At 45.0% G+C, this 19,933-nt stretch overlaps 2 protein-coding genes across 7 annotated transcripts in view; both read right to left on the bottom strand.

The window, feature by feature from the left end:
* The window catches only part of BAG2 (BAG cochaperone 2), a 31,247-nt gene extending 26,609 nt beyond the window's left edge, over positions 1-4,638 (bottom strand). The window contains exon 1 of the mRNA XM_045008502.1: positions 3,580-4,638. Within this exon, the coding sequence (XP_044864437.1) occupies positions 3,580-3,602 (23 nt within the window). The 5' untranslated portion in view covers positions 3,603-4,638. The remainder of the gene's footprint in view (positions 1-3,579) is intronic.
* Positions 4,639-5,605: 967 nt separating this feature from the next.
* Positions 5,606-19,933, bottom strand: part of ZNF451 (zinc finger protein 451) — a 76,739-nt gene continuing 62,411 nt past the window's right edge. For 4 of the 6 annotated variants that reach the window (XM_045009609.1, XM_045009610.1, XM_045009608.1 and 1 more), the window contains exons 14-15: positions 14,857-14,928; positions 5,606-6,607 (exon numbers count right to left, since the gene is read on the bottom strand). In XM_045009609.1, coding sequence (XP_044865544.1) covers positions 6,555-6,607; positions 14,857-14,928 — 125 coding nt within the window. In that variant the 3' untranslated portion in view covers positions 5,606-6,554. The remainder of the gene's footprint in view (positions 6,608-14,856; positions 14,929-19,933) is intronic. The other 2 variants (XM_045009611.1, XM_045009613.1) reach the window with 2 other exon arrangements.

Here is a 19,933-nt window from a genome sequence, read left to right as displayed (position 1 = left end):
TTCCTAACATTGTTGACTTTTTGACTGCCACTACACATTGAACAGTTGTTTTCACAAAACTATCCACAATGAGTCCAAAATCTCTTTCTTGAGTGGTGACAGCTACTTTAGACCCCATCATTTTGTATGTATAGTTGGGATTATGTTTTCCAGTGTGCATTTCTTTGCATTTATCAACATTGAATTTCATCTGCCATTTTTTTGCCCAGTCACCCCGTTTAGTGAGATTCCTTTGTAACTCTTTGCAGTGTGCTTTGGACTTCAATATCTTGAGTAATTTTGTATCATCTGCAAAATTTGCCACCTCACTATTTATCCCTTTTCCCAGATCATTTATGAATATGTTGAACAGCACAGGTCCCAGTATAGAACTCTGGGGGGCACCACAATTTAACTCTCTCCATATTGAAAACTGACCATTTATTCCTACCCTTTGTTTCCTATCTCTTACCAGTTACTGATCCATGAAAGGACCTTCCCTCCTATCCCATGACTGCTTAATTTGCTTATGAGCCTTTGGTGAGGGAACTTGGACTTTCAGAAAGCTTTTGACATTACATTCAGTGTGACCCCCTCAAAGAAGTCTGGTAGATGGGTGAGGCATGATTTCCCTTTACAAAAGCCATGCTGACTCTTCCCCAACAAATCATGTTTATCTTTGTGTCTGATAATTCTGTTCTTTACTATAGTTTCAGCTAATTTGCCAGGTACTGAAGTTAGGTTAATAATCTGATTCCCCTGGAGCCCTTTTTAAAAAATTGGTGTCACATTAGATAGCCTCCAGTCATCAGGAACAGAAAGATTTAAATGATAGGTTACATGCCACTGTTAGTAATTCTGCATTTTCATATTTGAATTCCTTCAGAACTCTTGGATGACTTATTACTGTTTATCAATTTGTTCCAAAACCTCCTCTATTGAAACCTCAGTGTGGGACAGTTCCTCAGATTTGTCACCTAAACAGAATGGCCCAAATGTGGGAATCTCCCTCACACCCTCTGCAATGAAGACTGATGTAAAGAATTAATTTCATTTCTCTGCAGTGCAATGGCCTTATCTTCTTTGATTGCTCTTTAACTGTCCATAGATTGCCAAACTAGTACAAAACACAACATTTTCTCACACCTTCACCACTGGATCTGACCAGGATGTTATAACTGTATTTTAATTCCTGACTTAATTACTGCAAGAAATATTTAAGAAAACTAGAGTCATTTCAAAGATGTCAAGGAAAAGTAGATGTAAGGTAGATTAAAAACAGACTCTCTTGATTAACTTAGAGCTTGTCTTTATGAAATTAGTTCGTGGCATGCTGGGGTTTCAATCTACCTCGCACCAGCATGTCACGCACTGTATGTCCACATAGAGCCTGCTGATGCACCTTAGAAGTTCCTTAGTGTGCTTTAACTGAGCCCAATTTGAAACAGGATAGATCAAAGCATGCTAAAGAACTGTTAGTGCATATCAGCAAGGTCCACACCAATAGTTACTGCACTGCCCGCATCAGTGGGGTAGATTTGTGGTAAATGTGCAGTAACTATTCATGTAGAGAAGCTCTTTGGGTACGTCTACACTACCCGCTGGATCGGCGGGTAGCAATCAATCCATCAGGGATCAATTTATCCCCGATCGCTCTCCCGTCAACTGCTGAACTCCAGCTCGGCGAGAGGAGAAAGCAAAGTTGATGGGGGAGTGGCAGCTGTTGATCCCACGCCGCAAAGATGCGAAGTGATTCTAAGTCAATCTAAGATGAGTCGACTTCAGCTACGCTATTCTCGTAGCTGAAGTTGCGTATCTTAGATCGATTTCTCCCCTCCCCCCCGTGTACACCGGGCCTTAGTGAAAAAGGGCCTTAACTTCAGGTTCAGCTCCATCTGTTTTGTTTCTATTGTGGCAAATTGCCAGCACTATTTTGATGGGTCTCACGCTTTCTCTTCTTTTGGGGGGGGGGGGGTTTCAGGGCACTATTTCTTGCCCCTGCAGTGGAATGTTAACTGCCCCACTAGTGTCCTAGAGGAGGGGAGTGGAGAGGGAGGGACCTGGGCCCACCCTCTACTCCAGGTCCCAGCCCAGGGGCCCTGAGAATAGTGGTAAACCACTTGAACTGACACTTCCTTCCCCTGGGCTACTTCCCTCTCCTGCCCTTCAGCTTGTGGGGGGCTTCCTGCCCTCCCTCTGTACAAACCAGGTGCCCCTTTACCTGGGGTCTTGGACTTCTTAGCTCACTACAGCACTTCTCCAAACTGTTCCCTGCTCCAACTCCTTCAAACTGTTCTCTGCTCCAACTCCCACACTGTTTGATTGAAGCAGGGGTTTTTATCATGTGACTGACTGCAGGTGCTCTAGTTAATCTATAGCAAACTTTCTTCCCCTTACAGGGAATAAGGCTCCCTTCTAACCCTCTCCTGCTGCCCTCTGGCCATGCTGTATCACACTATGTTAAATGAATTGTAAAACAGAGGTAGCAGTTATTGTAAATATCTCATAGATAGCATGCAAGAGTGATGGAAGACTTTCCTTTTATAAGAGAAAGTATGTTGTGACCTCATTAGTTCTGTAAACGTAACCATATTTGGCAAAGATTAGAAGGGCCTACATGTCACACAATATTTACCCCCACACAGACCCATCTACAGAGGTTTCCTCAGACTCCAAAAGGATCTGACCCCTATAGGTAGCTATAGTACTTATTTCTGAGCATTAAGAAGTTGATACAAATAATCCTGTTTGTTACCTAGTCTACACAGCTATTACATATGAGGCAAATAATTCACAGTTAAAAAAATCCACAGAGAAGAGGCAGTGATCTTAGTTTAATCTTTACAAAAGCAGCCAGAAAGGGATCAAACTTTAGTAGCCATAACAAGTTTCATAACAATTATGCTGACTTATTTGGCCTCTTATTTTCTCTTTGTACCTCGCAGACAGAGAAATGCGTATGACCAAAGAAAAGTCTGCCACAAACAAAAATTGAGCATCAAAAGGTAAAGAACCAGTGGCAGGGATTTTAAAGTCATAGAACTAAGTTAATACTGATCAGAGCAAATGTGGGTGTGAAAAACATCTGGAGTCACTATTTTTTTTTGGACATTATATACCAGATCTATGCAAATGCTACAACATTAAATTGGAAGGCAGGGAACACCTATTTGAATGTTACAACATTAAAATGAAAGGTAGGAATTGGCAAGGCAAAGTGGGGGAGTTTTTCCTTTTAAATAGCTCTGTGAAAAAGCAAACAAAATGACTTATTACAAGTATTCTGAAGGGGTGAAAAATGAATTCTACCAATCTTGTAAGTAAATGTCTAATGAACTAGTCACTTGTACTGCTTTATGTTACAAAGGGAAAGGGGCAGTCAAAATTCTTTCACCACATCAATTGCCACCACAATTGCAGATCCAGACCCTTCCATGTAGGGTGTCTGCATTGAGTCTGAATCAGCCAGCTATGATTTATCAAACAAACAATCTGCTAGGAGCAATAAATTCTGAATCAGGTAGATTATAGAACACCTTGTTCTGATTGGAAAATAAAGCAGAGTACCTTGATATGAAAGTGAATAATCTGGACACACACATTTTGTTGTTTTGAGACTCCATACGTGTGAGAATGGAACAGCAGGAAGATTATGCTGAAGGATGCGGTAACTGAGAAAACTTTGGATGAGTCAGGCAGTCGAGAATTGTTTAGAGATCCTGGAAACCATAGGCAGAAATCAGGGTAGCCACACTTCTGGACATTCTTTAGAACATACATGGCTGCCCTAATTATTAGAGCCTAATTGACTAGGTAGAGAATAGAACCACATGCAGCTAATGAAAGGAAAGACTGTCTCGTGGTTAGGACACTAGCCTAGGAGTTGACACAAGAGGGTTCAATTGCCAACTATGCTACAAGTATTCTGTGTGACCCTGGGCAAGTCACTTAACCTTTCTGTGGCTTAGGTCCCATCTGTAAAATGGGGATAATAGCACTTACATGATCATAGGCAAACAGGTATAGTCAGTCTTTATATTTACTGCAACATTTGCTGATGTGAGGGATAAAGAATGCAAGTTGGCAGCTGCTCTGAAACCAAGGTACCCAACTCTAGAAGGGAATAAACAGCTTATATACTCAGGCTTACCCATCGCTACGGCCCAGAAGAACAAAGTGTCCCAGCTGAAGTAAGCTTTCATAATAATACTCTATACAGTATACTCCCATGTATCTGAAACCCAAACGTATCTCATATCCGAATCCCTTCCTTGTCCCTCATGTATCTCATGCTGGGGGGAAAGGAAGAGATTCAGATAACATGGAACTTTGGAGAACAGAGCAGAGACCCCTGGTCAGGAATTTAAGGAGGAAGAGGACGAGCCCCTGGCTGCAGGGGAGGCCACCCTGCTGCTGAATGACTCCTACAGCAGTACAGGAAGCCCTCTGCAGCCCTGCTGTCACAGGAGTGTGAGAGAGGGGCTGTGATAGCAGAGCTGCAGCAGGCTCCCTGTGCTGCCAATCCCCATAGATGCAATGTACAGAGAAGGCTATAATCCTAGTGGGGTACAACAGAGTCCTGGCCAGGGGTCTCTCTTTTGGCCCACAGGGATGAGGTGTCACCAGTCCTGCAGCACTGTAGGGAGCCCTCTGCAGCTGTGCTGCCATGGGACTGATGGGGCAGAGCAGACACTCCAGCCAGGAATGCAAGGAGAAGGATGACGAATCCCTGGCCAGGAGAGAGACCCCCCCCCCCACCCCCACTGCTGAATGTCTCCTGCCCCCTTGATTCTCTGAACTCCCGATTATCCATATAAAATCTATCCCCCACACGTTATCTGGATAATCTGAAATACATTATACTTAGGATGGGACTTCCAGCCTAAAATAATTTTACAAAACCATTATCTTTTTAGTTTGAAAAGCTCTTTGGGATGAAAGACCTCCTTTGAATGTATTTTATTATGAAAGCTTGTTTAGTAAGACCATTTGTTCTTCTGGTGACTGAGTCTGGTGTTCAGGAGGTTGAAGAGCAGTGTTCTGAACCAGCTTCAAGACTCAAGTTTTTTTCCCCAACAGCTGTGAAAGCCCTTTCTAAACTGTTTACCAGGATTCAAATGAGTTGCATCTTTCAGCTACTTGTATGATTGTTAAAGAGCTGTGAGATTCCTCAGGAGATACTCTAGATGAGTGGCTTCAGGTCATCTTTATTTGCAACAGGGATAACATATCAAACATAGAAGTCCATGTCACTATTTCATAGCATATTTCTGAAGTTTAAGGAATTACAGCTGAGTGTTATTTTAACTTTTTGAAGGGTTTACATTCAGTGAAATTTGGGGTTCCTTTTTAATACATCTGGCTCATTTTTAGAGAACAAGTATTTCTGTATATGATGGACTTAGACCAGTTACAGACAAGCTGCCAAGTGCTTATGCAAAAATAAAATGTGGAGATAGTATTTTATTTCACTAAACTTTCCTTCCTCTACATCTACAATCAACAGAAGCTAGATAAACTAGGTAAAGCCAGCTGGCATGCACAGGTATTTTTTTGTGGAGGAAAGGGGATCGAAAAGCTTGAGAAGGGAAAGCTAAAGGAATTTCTCAAAAAATTAAGGACAGCATACAAAAAAATTAATGTTTTTAATTATAGTCAAATATTGAAACGCCACCTTTAGAAAACCAACAAATGCATACTATAAAGAGGATGGAATACAGGAAGGACGTCCCTGTTTAAGTTATTTCACTTGTACCTCAAACAAAGAGGGATTTTGCTAGCAAAAAATTTTTGCTTCAGTGTTTTTATTTACAAACTTTGATTCAGCCTTAAACAAGACAGGGTATACAGCTGATGAGATTTTTAAACCAACTAACATAACAAGCTCTCATACTCAAATTAAAATATGCACATTCATAAAAAATTAAAAGTAAAGATAGCAGTAAACAACTGTACATTCTAGGACACGGATCCTGCAATTTACAACTTGTGGGCATATCTCTGTGCTCATGTGGAGTAAAGCTTTGTGCAGGCATGGGGTGAGCCCATGAATCGTAAATTGTAGGCCTGGAGACTAAGCTTCTCTTTATAAAATTATCAGTAAGGCAAGGTGGTCTGAGATTAACTGAGGTTTACTATTTTTATCTGTTGCAAAGGGTACACTGAAAAAGTAAAATGAGACAATGAAATTTTTACAATGGAAGAAGTAAATGAACAACCTTTTAAAGACACCACAACATGTATAAGACCAGCCTACCTCAAGTTACATGCCTAGATTAGAACAAGAACTGAACTTAAAGTCAGTCATGAATCATTAGAAAAGGAATGTGTAAGGCTTTTAACAATTTATTTTCCTTTGTCATATACAGGATGTTGCAAACCATACATCCATAAGCTCCATTTGTTAATTTAGTTGCATGAAACAATCAGCAACATAATAATTAGAAATTTAACCATTAAAGGAATAAGCACATTTTTAAAGCAGTATTTTCTGACCCTTTGTTAATGGATGAACAAGCTTCCACTTCTGTAAGCAGCTTTGATAGAATGCTATTTGCATACAGGAGTATCTTCATTTACTTTTCCTTCAGGCTTCGTTTGATAGCTTCTTGTAATTCCACATCTTCCTCTAAGTAAAAAAGATTAGAGTTTCAAATTGTGGTTGGCAACCAACAAATAATGTACATACTTATGTTCATACTACGCAACTGAGGAGTAGTTACAGCTTTGAAATTGTTGTGTGCAGTCATTGTCAATCAAGGATAGAGTACAAAAAGGCAAGCAAACTAGAAGATACATCATTTATGCATCCGAAGAAGTGAGCTGTAGCCCACAAAAGCTTATGCTGAAATAAATTTGTTAGTCTCTATGGTGCCACAAGTACTCCTGTTCTTTTTGTGGATACAGACTAACACGGCTGCTACTTTGAAACCTGTCATTTTCTTGTTATGCCTCATAATTCATAATTCCAAAATATGAGAACAGCCTTTCACTGGATCACACTAATCCTCATGTCAGGACATCTTTAGTTAAGGTGACAAGTACAAATATAACTATCTAGGTATTTGTTATAAATGACATCAGACTTAAAGGTTATAAAGAGAAAACTAGAAAAGGAAATTTTTTTTAAAAATTCACAGCTCCATAAAACAGACAAGCTTTGATCTGGTTCAGCCCAGTTCTTAGTCAACAAGTATTGTAATCACAAGACATATAATCTTAGTTGGTACCATTGTTACAAGCCTCATTAGAGAGGCACAGGAATGAGTGGGGTTGGAGACTGAACTAACTCTCTTGCTCCTAATGTAGTTAATCCAGATCCAGCTGGGAACAGAGACACATTGGCAGGGCAGAATGAGGAATAATATGGTTATCCATCTTTTTCATAACTGTTGTTCTTCGAGATGTGTTGCTCATGTCCATTCCATTCTAGGTGTGTGCACGCCCATGTGCATGGTCGTCGGCGATTTTGCCTTAGTGGTATCCATAGGGCCAGCTGTGGCACCCCCTTGAGTGCCGCACTCATGTATCTCAGGTGCCGCTGGCCCTATGGCCTTCTCACTCCTTCTTGTTCACAACCCTGACAAAGGGGCAGGAGGGCGGGTAATGGAATGGACATGAGCAGCACATCTCAAAGAACAACAGTTACAAAACAGGTGGGTAACCGTTTTTTCCTTCTTCGAGTGCTTATTCATGTTGATTCCATTCTAGGTGACTCACAAGCAGTATCAATGGAGGTGGGCTCGGAGTTCAGTCTTGCAGCACTGTTCTGCCAAAGCCAGCATCGTCTTGAACTTGCTGGGAAGCGCATAATGAGACATGAACATGTGGACAGATGACCAGGTAGTGGCCCTACAGATCTCTTGGATTGGTACCTGTGCCTGGAAGGCTGCTGACAATGTTTGTGCCCTAGTCAAGTGTGCCATCACAATCGCCGGCAGAGGCACTTTCGCCAGGTCACAGCAGTAGTGAATGCAGACTGTGATTCAGGACAAAATCCTCTGAGCAGACACTGGGCAACCTTGCATTCTGTCTGCCACCGCAACAAACCACTGCGCTCACTTATGGAACAGCTTTGTTCTAGCTATGTAGATGGCCAGCGCCCTCCTGATGTCCAGAGCATGTGGCCTGCACTCCTCATCTGATGCATTAGGCTAGAAGACTGGTAAGTATATGTCCTGGCCATATATGAAACTGGGAAATGACCTTGGGCAGAAACACTGGGTGTAGTCACACCTGGACTTTATCCTTGTAGAAGACCGTATAGGATGGCTCCAAAGTAAGAACCCTGATCTCAGACATCTTGCGGGCTGATGATATCACGACCAAGAATGAGACCTTCCAGGAGAGAAGCAGGAGAGAGCAGGAAGCCAGAGGCTCAAAGGGAGACCCCCATGAGCCTCAACAACATGAGATTCAGGTTCAGGGGGTGGGGGGAGTTTTAGGTGCAGCAGATAATCCAGAATCTCCTGCTCAGCTCGAATATGCCATTCTGAGGCCCAAAATGTGAATCTTTTCCGTTTGGCCAAGTAAGTTGCTCTGGTGGACGGTTTCCTGCTACCCAGCAAGACCTGCTGGACATGGGCCAAGCATACCCATTTGTCCGTGCTTAGCCATGCAGTAGCCAAGCCGTCAAGTGCAGTGCCGCCAGGTTTGGATGTAAAAGGCTGCTGTGGTTCTGTGACAGCAGATCCAGCCAGAGGGGCAGCTGCAGCAGGCTGGGTACCAAAAGGCTCAACGTGCTGAACCAGTGCTGGTTACGCCACGTGGGGGCTATTAGAATAACTCTTGCCCTATCTTGCTTGATCTCCACCAGGATGCTGTGAATCAATAGCACTGTCGGGAAGGCGTACATCACCACCCCCGACCATGGAATGAAGTAGGCATCTGACAGGGAGCCACTGTCCATTCCCCAGATCGAACAGAACACAATGCATTTTCTGTTCTGCCTGGACGGAAACAGGTCCACCTGGAGAATCCCCCACTTCTGGAAGATTATGCTGACCACCTCCGAATGGAGCAGCCACTCGTGGCGAGATGAGAAAGTCCTGCTGAGGTGGTCTGCCAGCATGTTCCTGGTTCCAGGCAGGTGTGCAGCTATTAGATGAATGGCATGCTGCATACAAAAATCCCAAAAGCAGAGAGCTTCTTGACAAAGGGCCAAAGACCTGGCACCGCCCTGCCTGTTGATGCAATAAAGTGGCAGTGTTGTCCCTCAGGACCTGCACTACCTTGCCCTTCAGATGGGGCAAGAAAGCCTGGCAGGCCAAGTGAACCACTCTGAGCAACCTGACGTTGCCATGGAGAGCCAGATCGTCCCGCAAACAGTGGCTCTGGGTGCTCAGTTTGCCCAGGTGGGCTCCCCAGCCCAGGTCCGAAGCCTCAGAGACCAGAATCAGGGACATGGTCACGAAGAGGACTCCCTTCAACATCGACCTGTGGTCCAACCATCAGTTCAGGAACAGCCTGATGTAGTCCGGTACCCTGACTACCCAATCTAGGTTATGGCCTGCTGGGGAGGTAGACCGACGCCAGCCACCCTTGCAGGAGCCAGAGATGGAGCCAAGCATGGCTGACCATATATGTACACGTGGCCATGTGGCCCAACAGCCGCAGGCAGGTGAGAGCCATGATAAACAGATGGTTCTTTACAAGGGAGATCAGGTCCGACATGGCATGAAAATGAGTTTCTGGAAGGAAGGCTCGGGCTCACATGGAGTTGAAAACCACCCTAAGGAACTCTATTCGCTGGATGGGCGTTAAGGTGGATTTTTTCTCATTTATTAACAGGCCCAGGTTGCAGCAGGTGCAATTCACCAGATCAAGGCTCCTCTGCATTTGCTCCTGAGACCTGCCTTTGATGAGCCAGTTGTCAAGATATGGGAAGACCTGGACTTCTCAACATCTCAGGTAAGCAGCCACTGGGACCATACATTTTGTGAACACCCTTGGGGCCAATGAGAGGCCAAAGGGTAGTGCTGTGAATTGAAAATGGCGCCCGCCCACTATGAAACGGAGGAAGCGTCTGTGACCTGAGAATATGGAAATAAGTGTCCTTTAAGTTGAGGGCAGCGTACCAGTCTCCTGGATCCAGAGAGGGGATGATGGAGGCCAAGGAGACCATGAGAAACGTCAACTTTTTGAGAGACTTGTTGAGGCGACACAGGTCCAGGATGGGTTTGAGGCTCCCTTTGGGATTAGGAAGTAGTGGGAATAGAACCCTTTTCCTTTCACATCTCGAAGGACCTCCTCCCATTGCCTCCAGGCGCAGGAGGTTCTTGACTTCTTAAACAAGGAGCTGCTCATGGGAATGGTCCCTGAAACGAGACGGGGAAGATGGGGGGGGGGGGAAATAGAGGGGCGGCCAAAAATTGTAGAGTATAGCCCCAAGATGATATGTCCAGCACCCAGCAGTCCGAGGTGACCCACAACCAGGCTGAATGCTAGGGATGTAGACGGTTGAGGAAAGAACAAGATGGAGCCGGGAAATTGATTGGGGTGTCGCTCTTGAGCGCACCTTCAAAATGAGTGCTTCTAGCCCCCAGAATGCTTCGCCAGGCCGGACTGCACGGGTGAGCGAGAGGAGGAAGGGCGGCGATGACTAAAACTCATGTCTCTATCCTTTCTCCTTGCAGACCCCTGACAAGGCTGACAAAGCAGGGGCAGCCAGAATTGCTTCCATGCAGATTGCGGCGTATGCATGCCCAACGAGCAAAGGGTGGCCCAACTGTCCTTTAACCCATGCAGCCTTGCATCCATCTGTTCAGAGAAGAGTCCATTCTTATTGAATGGGAGGTCTTGGATCGAGGTCTGCATCTATTGGGAAAGGCTGGTGGTTTGAAGAAAGAAGCTGCACCTCATAACCACTACTGACACGATCATTCTAGCTACTGAGTCTGACGCATCCCACCACATTTGGAGAGAGCATCTAGCCACCGTGGTGCCCTCCTCTACCACGGTGCCAAATTCTTGGGCCAAACCCTGAGGAAGGGACTCCTTGAACTTACGGAGGGAGTCTCATAAGTTAAAATTGCATCTGCTCAAGAGGGCCTGATAGGTCACCACCCAGAACTGCAGGCTAGCAGTGGAATAAATTTTTCTCCTGAAAAGGTCCAGTCTTTTGGCCTCCTTATTTTTGAGAGTTGAGCTAGTCTTGTCTTTTCCATTGGCTGCAGAGACAACCAGCGAGCCCGGAGGTGGGTGGGTATAAAGATACTTGAACCCTTTGGCTGTGAGAAAGTACTTCTTTTCAGCCCTTTTGGAGGTGGAAGGGATGGACAGAGGGGTTTGCTGGAGGGCACTGGCAATTTTGAGGACCCTATCATGCACTGTTAGTGCAACACAGGCAGGGGTAGAGGTTGAGAGGATGTTGAACAAGGTGTCCGCCTGCTTGGCCATTTCCTCCACCTCTAGGTCCAAGTTCTTGGCCACCCGTCAAAGCATGGCCTGGTATTCTTTAAAATCGTCCAGTGGGCTGGCCCTCGAGGCTCCCATGACTGCCTTGTCCGGTTATGAAGATGACTGTACCACCGTGGGAGGCCCTGGAGCACCATCCGGGGAGGGAGGTTTAGGGGTGGGTTCAGTCTCCTCTACCCAGACCTCCGAATGTGACTCATGCACTGAGCCTGGTGCCGTTGGTGCCGCCAACTGTTGCTCTGAGGCAGTGGCAGATGAGCGGTGTGAAGGGGGCATTGTCATGACCAGTACATCATATGCACTCCAATAAGACCACTGCGCTGGTCACTGGAAGGGCTGCCAAGGCAGCGCCGTCGATGTCAATGCAGCCTCGGGCACCCAGTCGTGCTGGTGGAGTCTGGGCAAGGGGCTGAATTGCCCTTCCGTGCCAGAAGAATTCCCTTCTGGTGACCATGATAGGGCCGTCAACGCCTGTGTCTGCCTGATGACCGTTGATGCTGGAGACCAGTGCCTAAAGTAAGAGAATTGGTGCTGGTATTGAGCCAGGGGGACCAGAGTCATGACGGGGAGCACTCCCATGGGGCAGGCGATGGAGATCTGCTCTGAGAGGACAACCGGCGGGAGGGCGAACAGTGCCGGTAGTATGGGACAGGCGCCACCCCCTAGGTGATCCGCGTCGAGTTGGTGGGGACCGTGATCACGGTGCTGGTGAGCGAGGGCGAGCCCCAGAGGGTCTGGGCTGCGACTCTGGAGATCTGCGGTGCGGTGGAGGAGAGCGCTGCCTTGTCTTGGGTGATAAGTGGCGCTCCACTGCCCCCTGAAGGATCTTAGCAGCTGGCTTACCCTTGTAGGGAGCCTTTGCCGTTTCTTGTGGCACATGCAGTGCTGGCAGTGTAGGTGGAGGCCTCTGCTCTCTTGGCACCAGGGAAGCTAGGGAAGGCATCAATGCTGTCAGGAATTTGGGTCTCCTACCACTCCCAGGAGTCGGTGGTGGATCTTTTAAGGGATTAAGGACCCCATTTGGGGAGGTATATACACATGGCTCCAGAGTGCCCAGGTGGCCCAAACTGGATCCTTTGCCCAATGTTCCATTGCCCTTCTTGCCCAGGGCTGGGGAGCCGTGCTTCTTTGTTTTCTTTTTGGGCTCCAGTAATGGGGAGTGGTGATGGGCGGAGCCCGGTGACGGGGCTGCACTGCTCACTGAGGCCAAGGTATTAGGTGAGTCTTGATTGGACAACTTGGAAGCTGGACGAAGGACAGCCTCCATGAGGAGAGCCCACAAATGAATATCCCACTCTTTCCGAGTTCTGGATCGAAAATTTTTACAAATGCGACACTTGTCCTTCACATGCGATTCCCCCAAACACTTAGGGCAGCTGCTGTGGGTGTCACTTATAGGCATAGGCCTGTTATAGTCTGCACAGGGCTTAAACCCCGGAGACTGGGGCAAAGTCCCCACTGGGACTCTAACTTCTAACTACAATTAACAACTACTTAACATAACAAGCTACTTACAAGGCCCTAAGGCTTGAAGTCAGAAAAGATGAAACCGCTAACCCTTGCTATGCAAGGAAAGGCGCTCTGACTAAGCACCACAGGTGGTAAGAAGGAACTGAGAGGGCATAGGGCTTGTGGTAACCCAAGGCAGTTTTAGTACTTGTTAAGATCATAGGTTAATAAATTAAATCACAATTTAATTTCTCCTCTGTTTAAGGAGGCCACAGTCAGATTCACGAGCACATAAAAAATGGGACGAAGGTTGAATAATTTTTCAGTGATGGAAATCTGATTATTGCCACAAAAAAAGAGGAATTTGAACTACTATAATACAGGTTTAAAATGTTTTAATTTTTATTCAGTCAGGTTCAGGTTCTCACTACATCTAATATCCTAGACCCAGCACAATAGAGAGTCAGGCCAAGCCATGGAGCTGAAATCGCGTTAGTGTCATTCATGGATGATCTCCTGCTGTCAATGGATAGAGGAAAGACATCCACTCTCATCCTCCTGGACCTCCCTGCAGTACTCAACACTGTCACCCATATGATACTGCTGTCTCATCTGAGAAAGGTAGCTGGGGTCCTGGTCAATGTGTTAAAATGGGTACTACTAGGCGCCTCACTTGTGGAATCCCGCAAGGATCATTTCTCTCCCTGGTCCTAGTCAACATCTACAAGCAGCCACTAAGTGAATGGGTCAGACTTACTAGAAAAATGACTGAGAATGATCAGTGTTTACTTGTCATTCTTTATACTGTGCCCTACAAATAAAGAGTTGTTGACTATAGGAAAACAAAATCACTCCTCAGGGGATTTTACAATCTATTTAAATAAAAAGAGCCTATTTCTTGTTCTATCACATCCCTAAGATCCACAATCATTTTCCTAACAATTTTATGTTGCTCTTAAGTATTGTCTACATGGCAAGCCAGGGTATGACTCTGCAGCACACCAGCTTGCCATGAAGTACACTAAGCTGCGCTGGGACTTCCAGTGCACTGTAGCAGTGCCTACATAGTAAGTTACTGCACAGCAAGCTGGTGCGCTGTAGAGTCGTACACTGGCTTGCTGTGCACTAACCGGCCATTTACACAAGCCCCTAGTTTCTCAAACAGTACATAACCAATGAGCAACAAAGTGCAGAATGAACACACATATTCTGGAACTAAATTAAGAGGAAAGCCAACTTTACAACCAACTGCCTCCTAGAACTCCATATGCATTTAAATAAGTGATACTAATCTAAGTATTTTTAAAAACAAGTCTAGAACGCTGACCAAGTTAGACTTTAGTAACAACACTTGGTAATATCTGGTAAATTTAATTAAACTATATGTGTATTAGATTCAATTACATCTTGGCTTTGTTCAAGTCTCAGTTACAAAGCTGTCTTGTGTTACTGTGTTGTTTTAACTTTCAATCTTCTTGCCCCCAACATACATGTACCAAACTTTTATGCAACATAGTATTTTGACAGTACATCGGTAATCAACAAAAATGAATAAGTAAAGTACAGCATGGGATGAACAGCAACAATAAGCATGATAGGAAAAACATCAGAATTATTTACCAATAGGTAAGGTAAGGTAAGATAAGATGTATTAACTCAACCTGTTCGTGTGAAACTGAGAGAGTTTACAGCTCCCCTTCAGTAGACTAGAGTGCGGAGCTGAGATATAGCAACTAACCCTGAACTGACTTATGCCTATGTAAATCAGTGGAAACAGATTCTGAGCCTAACACATACTTTTCTGGCTGGCATGCAATTTTTTCTTTATACCTCAAAACTGTACTCACTACTCGTGAATGCTCAATAAAGCAAAAGAAGATACTTAGAATATTTTGGACAGTGTTCTTTATAGGACATTTGTCACATAAAATTAAGTTACAATTTAGTTTCTTGTGCATTCTCTATCAAAAGGCACTCTCACAAACACAGAAGAAAAGTGAAAATTAAGACTACCTTCCTGTTTCTTTGTTTCTTGTAAATTCATTTGCACTGTTTTAATATCATCATCCTCTTCACTGTCTGAAACTTAAATACACAAATCAAAAACACACATTATATACAGTGCTTCTGAGAAATAAATATTTTTTCACTAAGCCTGTAGCATGTTTGAACTCTCATCCACTTGTTATGATTTAAAGATCAATAATATAGATTTCTCTTGTAAACCACCACTATTATGCATTTAAGTTGGGTGACTCAGAAAATCATAGAAAGTTAATTTTCAACATGTGTCTGACAAAGTGGCCATTCACCCACAAAAGCTTATGCTTCAATACCTCTGTTAGTCTATAAGGTGCCACAGGACTCTGTCGCCATTTTCAACATGTGCCCCTTCTTTCTCCCAAAAATTCCAAGCTGCTTACTTTTTCATTTTCTTTTAAACAATATTTCTAGCAAACTAAAGAAAAGCAAACACAGGAACTATACATAGTGTTGTGTGCTGTATTCTCCATGTTTTCCTATATTTGTTTATTTAAATACTTGTTATCATACTCACTCCAAACTGTACTATAAAAACTTGATCACAATGGGCCGGACTAGATATGCATATACAAGCATATGCTGGTTAAGCATGATGTTGGCTGCCTCTGTTTCCCAGTGATTTTGAACTGTATCCTATTATAACTCAATCTGCTAAAATGGAGCAAAGTGTTATCCTGCATTTACACTATGAAAAGTGGATGAGTTTAGCTAAACCCAGTTAGGACAGGTTATATGCACATAACCTCCAATTTGCACATACACTGTAAGTGTTTTTATTCCTAATTTCGGTCATTCAAGAGTGCATGTGCACCTTTTAAAATCTGACCCTGAGTGTCTAACACATATCATCATATACCTGGTTTGAATAGCAACATGACTGACCCTTTCCTAATTGAAGTGGCTTCAACCGACCTGGATCAGGAGCCCAAAGTGATGGCTGAAATACTTTGCTGCATTTATGCATCAGGTACTTGGGGATGGAATGGTCTCTTGCTCAAGCCACTTGGCAGGCTTAATGGGCAGCCCTGGAAAGGATCCAGAATATTTCTAGGTGGGGATCAAGTACGACTACCCAAAGTACAGCCCATTCCTGAGAAACTCATTAAATTATTTATAAATCAGAGCTAGACACAGAGGAGGTGTTGCAAACTCTATAGTGCAGAGGTGGGCAAACTATGGCCCGTGGGCCACGTCCGGCCCATGGGACCATCCTGCCCAGCCATTGCGCTCCCGGCCCCTCCACTGCAGCCATGCTGCTGCGCGGGCAGTGCTCTGGGCAATGGGGCTGTGAGCTCATGCCAAGCACAGCGGCAGAGTGTCTAGCTCTGGTCTGGTGGCGCAGACATACTGCTCTGAGCACCATGGTAAGGGGGCCAGGGCCGTTGGATAAGGGGCTGGGGGTCCCGGGGAGGAGTCAGGGAACAGGGAGCAGGGGGTGGTTGGATGGGGCAGAGGTTTTTGGGGGGAGGTTGGGGAATGGGGGGGGGGTTGGATAGGCGTGGGGACCCAGGGGGCCTGTCAGGGGGCAGAGGTGTGGATAGGGGTCGGGTGACTGGGAGCAGAGGGGGTTGGATGGGGGTGGGGCCCCAGGGGGTGGTTAGGGGCGGGGGTCCCGGTAAGAGGTGGTTAGGGGACAAGGAGCAGGGGGAATTGGATGGCTCAGAGGTTCTGAGGGGGACAGTGAGGGGGCGGTAAGTCAGAGGGGGCTGTTTGGAAGGCAAAGCCTTCCCTACCCGGCCCTCCATACAGTTTTGCAATCCCAATGTGGCTCTCGGGTCAAAAAGTTTGCCACCTCCTGCTATAGTGGCTTCTCATTTACCAAACAACTCTTCTCTCTCAGACTGCATTGCATCCTTACCTATTCAATGTTTTTGGCATCTGCAAAATGATGAAAGAGTGGAATCAATTTCCCCCTTCAGTTCTTAGGATGAGTGTTACATTAGAACTGAGATGCTGAAGGCCTGGGTTCACAAGCGAGGTACGTAAGTGTAACTACTAGATCTTCTATTTCAAGTAAAGATTGCTTTATGATAGCGCGCGCGCGCGTGTGGATTTTGCTTGGGAAACTTGACACAAAATCCTGGTGTATGAATAGGGCCAATTCATGGTCCATTTTGATCAATTGCACTGTCATAGGATTTTAAATGGTGAAAGTTTCTTGATTTCAGCTATTTAAATCTGAAATTTCACGGTGTTGTAATTGTAGGGGGGGGTCACAAGGTTATTGTAGGGGGTCGCGGTACTGCTACCCTTACTTCTGCGCTATTGCTGGCTGTGGTGCTGCCTTTAGAGCTGGGCAGCTGGAGAGCGGCGCTGCTGGTTGAGAGCCCAGCTCTGAAGGCAAAGCCGCCAGCAGCAGCGCAGAAGTAAGAACGGCAGGAATGGTATTGTCACCCTTACTTTTACACTGCTGCCTGTAGAGCTGGGCCCTCAGTCAGCAGCCACCACTCTTCAGCCACCTAGCTCTGAAGGCAGCAGCGCAGAAGTAAGGGTGGCATGGTATGGTATGGTATTGCCACTCTTACTTCTAATTGGTGGGGCGCTGCCTTCAGAGCTGGGTGCCTGGCCAACATCTGCCGCTCTCCAGCAGCCCAGCTCTGAAGGCAGCGCAGAAGTAAGGGTGGCAATACCACGACACCCCTTCAACTTCCTTGTGTGTCAGGACCCCCAATTTGACAAACTCTGCTCTTCCCCATGAAATCTGTATAGTATAGGATAAAAGCATGCAAAAGACCAGATTTCGTGACACATTTTTCATGGCTGTGATTGTGGTAGGGCCCTATATATGGGTGAAGCCAAAGATTTCAGACTGGTGACTTACATGTAGGACAAAGGAGCATGGAGCAGTACTAGTGATACCACAGAATGGGTCAGGTGGGTAGGGATTCAGTGGTCCCCTTTAGATACTAGCTGAAAGAGTAGGCTTAACAGGGCTGGCAGTGGAGTCATAGCTACCATTCCACCCAAGAAGGAAAAGCCTTTAGTTCTTGTGCTGGAGTGGCAATCCACTGACATTACCAGATCATGGCTAATCTTTGCAAAATCCTGGCTTTCCATGGCCTTCCCTTGGGCAAATGGGAAATTCACTTCTTTCAGAGGAATGCTGTAGAATCAGTGACTAGAGGGGCTTTATTGATGATCAGTTGCAACAGAGGTGGTGGTGGTGCTTGGACTACTCCCATTCATATGTGCTGCCCACTGGCCTGGTAACAGTGTCTGATGTCAAGCGCCTAATGCTGTCCTGTTAAGTCCATCTTAGATGACAAGTTATCAAGACTAGGTGAATGCACCAATTGTGCATTGGTATTTGCAGGCACAGGATTATATTCTGGAATATGAATTGGATCATGCTAAGGCGAGACAGGGTTCATTTGTGGTTTTGTTTGGACATGGCACTTTTAGAACTTGTCTACATGAAAAAGCTTGACTAGTTATACTCATTTAGTTATACTGCCCTACGAGGACACTCACTTTGGTATAAAAGTGGTTTTTAGCTTAGTTTAACTTAAATCCCTTCCCAAGCAGCAAACTAAACCAAATAAAGCCACTTGTATCAGAATAAGTGTGTCCACATTGGGGGCTATACGGGTGTAACTATGTTGGTTTAAATTCACACCTTAGATTATACCAAAAAAAAAAAAATCTTTCCCATGTAGGCAAGACCTTCCTTATGAAGGCCTCGCTGACACAAGATAGGGTCAGTAAAACTTGTATTCTCTGGGAGCAAATCAGTAGTTCCCCATCTGTCTTTGTAAAATAGGCTCATGGTGATTCCCACACATTCTGCAAATAGTCTCCCAAAGAATCATGTTCCTCCTGGTATAAATTGTTGAACTATCTGGGGAGAGGAGAATCCTAGACCCAAATGCATCAAGTATCTTGGCATGATTACTAATCCAGACTACTTCAAGCAAACAAAAGGTTGCTCCAAAACAAATGGCAAACCCATGGCAGGTGAGCTTCCAGCAAGCTCAGTGATGAAAGTGTGCCTCAACTTCTCAGTGCATTCAGCACCCGTACAGTCCCATCAGCCACAATACACATTCTATAGACCACATACCAGTCAAATGGTATTCTGAACTTGGTTTGACACATTGACTAAGACACGTCAATGGTGTCTGCAAAGCTCTAAGAAACTGGTACAGGTTGAGGACAGTCAAGATATGCAAGGTGATCTTCAGTTCAGTGGAAGAAACCCAACCTAATCTCCAAATCAGAGTCAAATGTGACATGGGACATGTTAAACTCTGCCATTCCCAGAGATTCCTTGAAGCATCTCCGACATGATCTCTGATTATCCGAAGTTCAGTTACCACTTGCAAGACATCTAACCTGAACTGTGGTGCTGAACTGCATGGAAGTAGACTGTTCTGGTGCAGGATTCCACCTCCCCGCAGGGCAGTCATTTGATCCTTTCAAGTCTACAAGGCCTATAGAGTCAGCTTCTGAGGAGGCCAGGACACACCTAAGGTGCTTTGCCCGGGAACTGGTTGTTTTCAGTGATATCCTGGCACTGACCTCAAATTGTGTTTTTCCTGGTGCAAATAAATTGCAAAAGGCTTTTTCCAAGCATAGTTAAGGCAGGAGTTAAAGCTGTTGAGTCAGGTATTTGGTAAAGAACAGGCATGGAAAAGTGCAGATTCTGAAAGGTTGTCACAGAGAAAATCCTGAGACAGAATGAGTTTATCCCATGAACAGAAGGAATGGAGAGTTCTTTGTATTAGAAAGACAAAGAATAGCAGTAGGTAGGAAATAACAACTAAGTATGGAGAAAAAAAACCAAAAAAAAACCAACCTTACATGAGGCGCAAGACAAAATTGCAGAATGGAGCTCATCACTTGTCAGAGAAAAGGAAATGACAGTTGGTTCCCTGGATTCCAAGATTTTAAGGCCAGAAGGAACCATTCTGACTTCCTGCATAATACAGGCCCTATTTCACTCACTATTGCCTGTACTGAGCCCAGTACTTTGCAACTGAACTAGGCCATAGCTTTTAGAAGGGTTCAGTCTTGATATAAAGGTTTCTAACAATAAAGAATCCATCTC

The sequence above is a fragment of the Mauremys mutica genome, chromosome 3 (assembly GCF_020497125.1).
Source record: "Mauremys mutica isolate MM-2020 ecotype Southern chromosome 3, ASM2049712v1, whole genome shotgun sequence".
Taxonomy (NCBI): Eukaryota; Metazoa; Chordata; order Testudines; family Geoemydidae; genus Mauremys; species Mauremys mutica.
The sequence above is the reverse complement of the archived record's forward strand: the minus strand, read 5'-3'. Positions and strand labels throughout refer to the sequence as shown.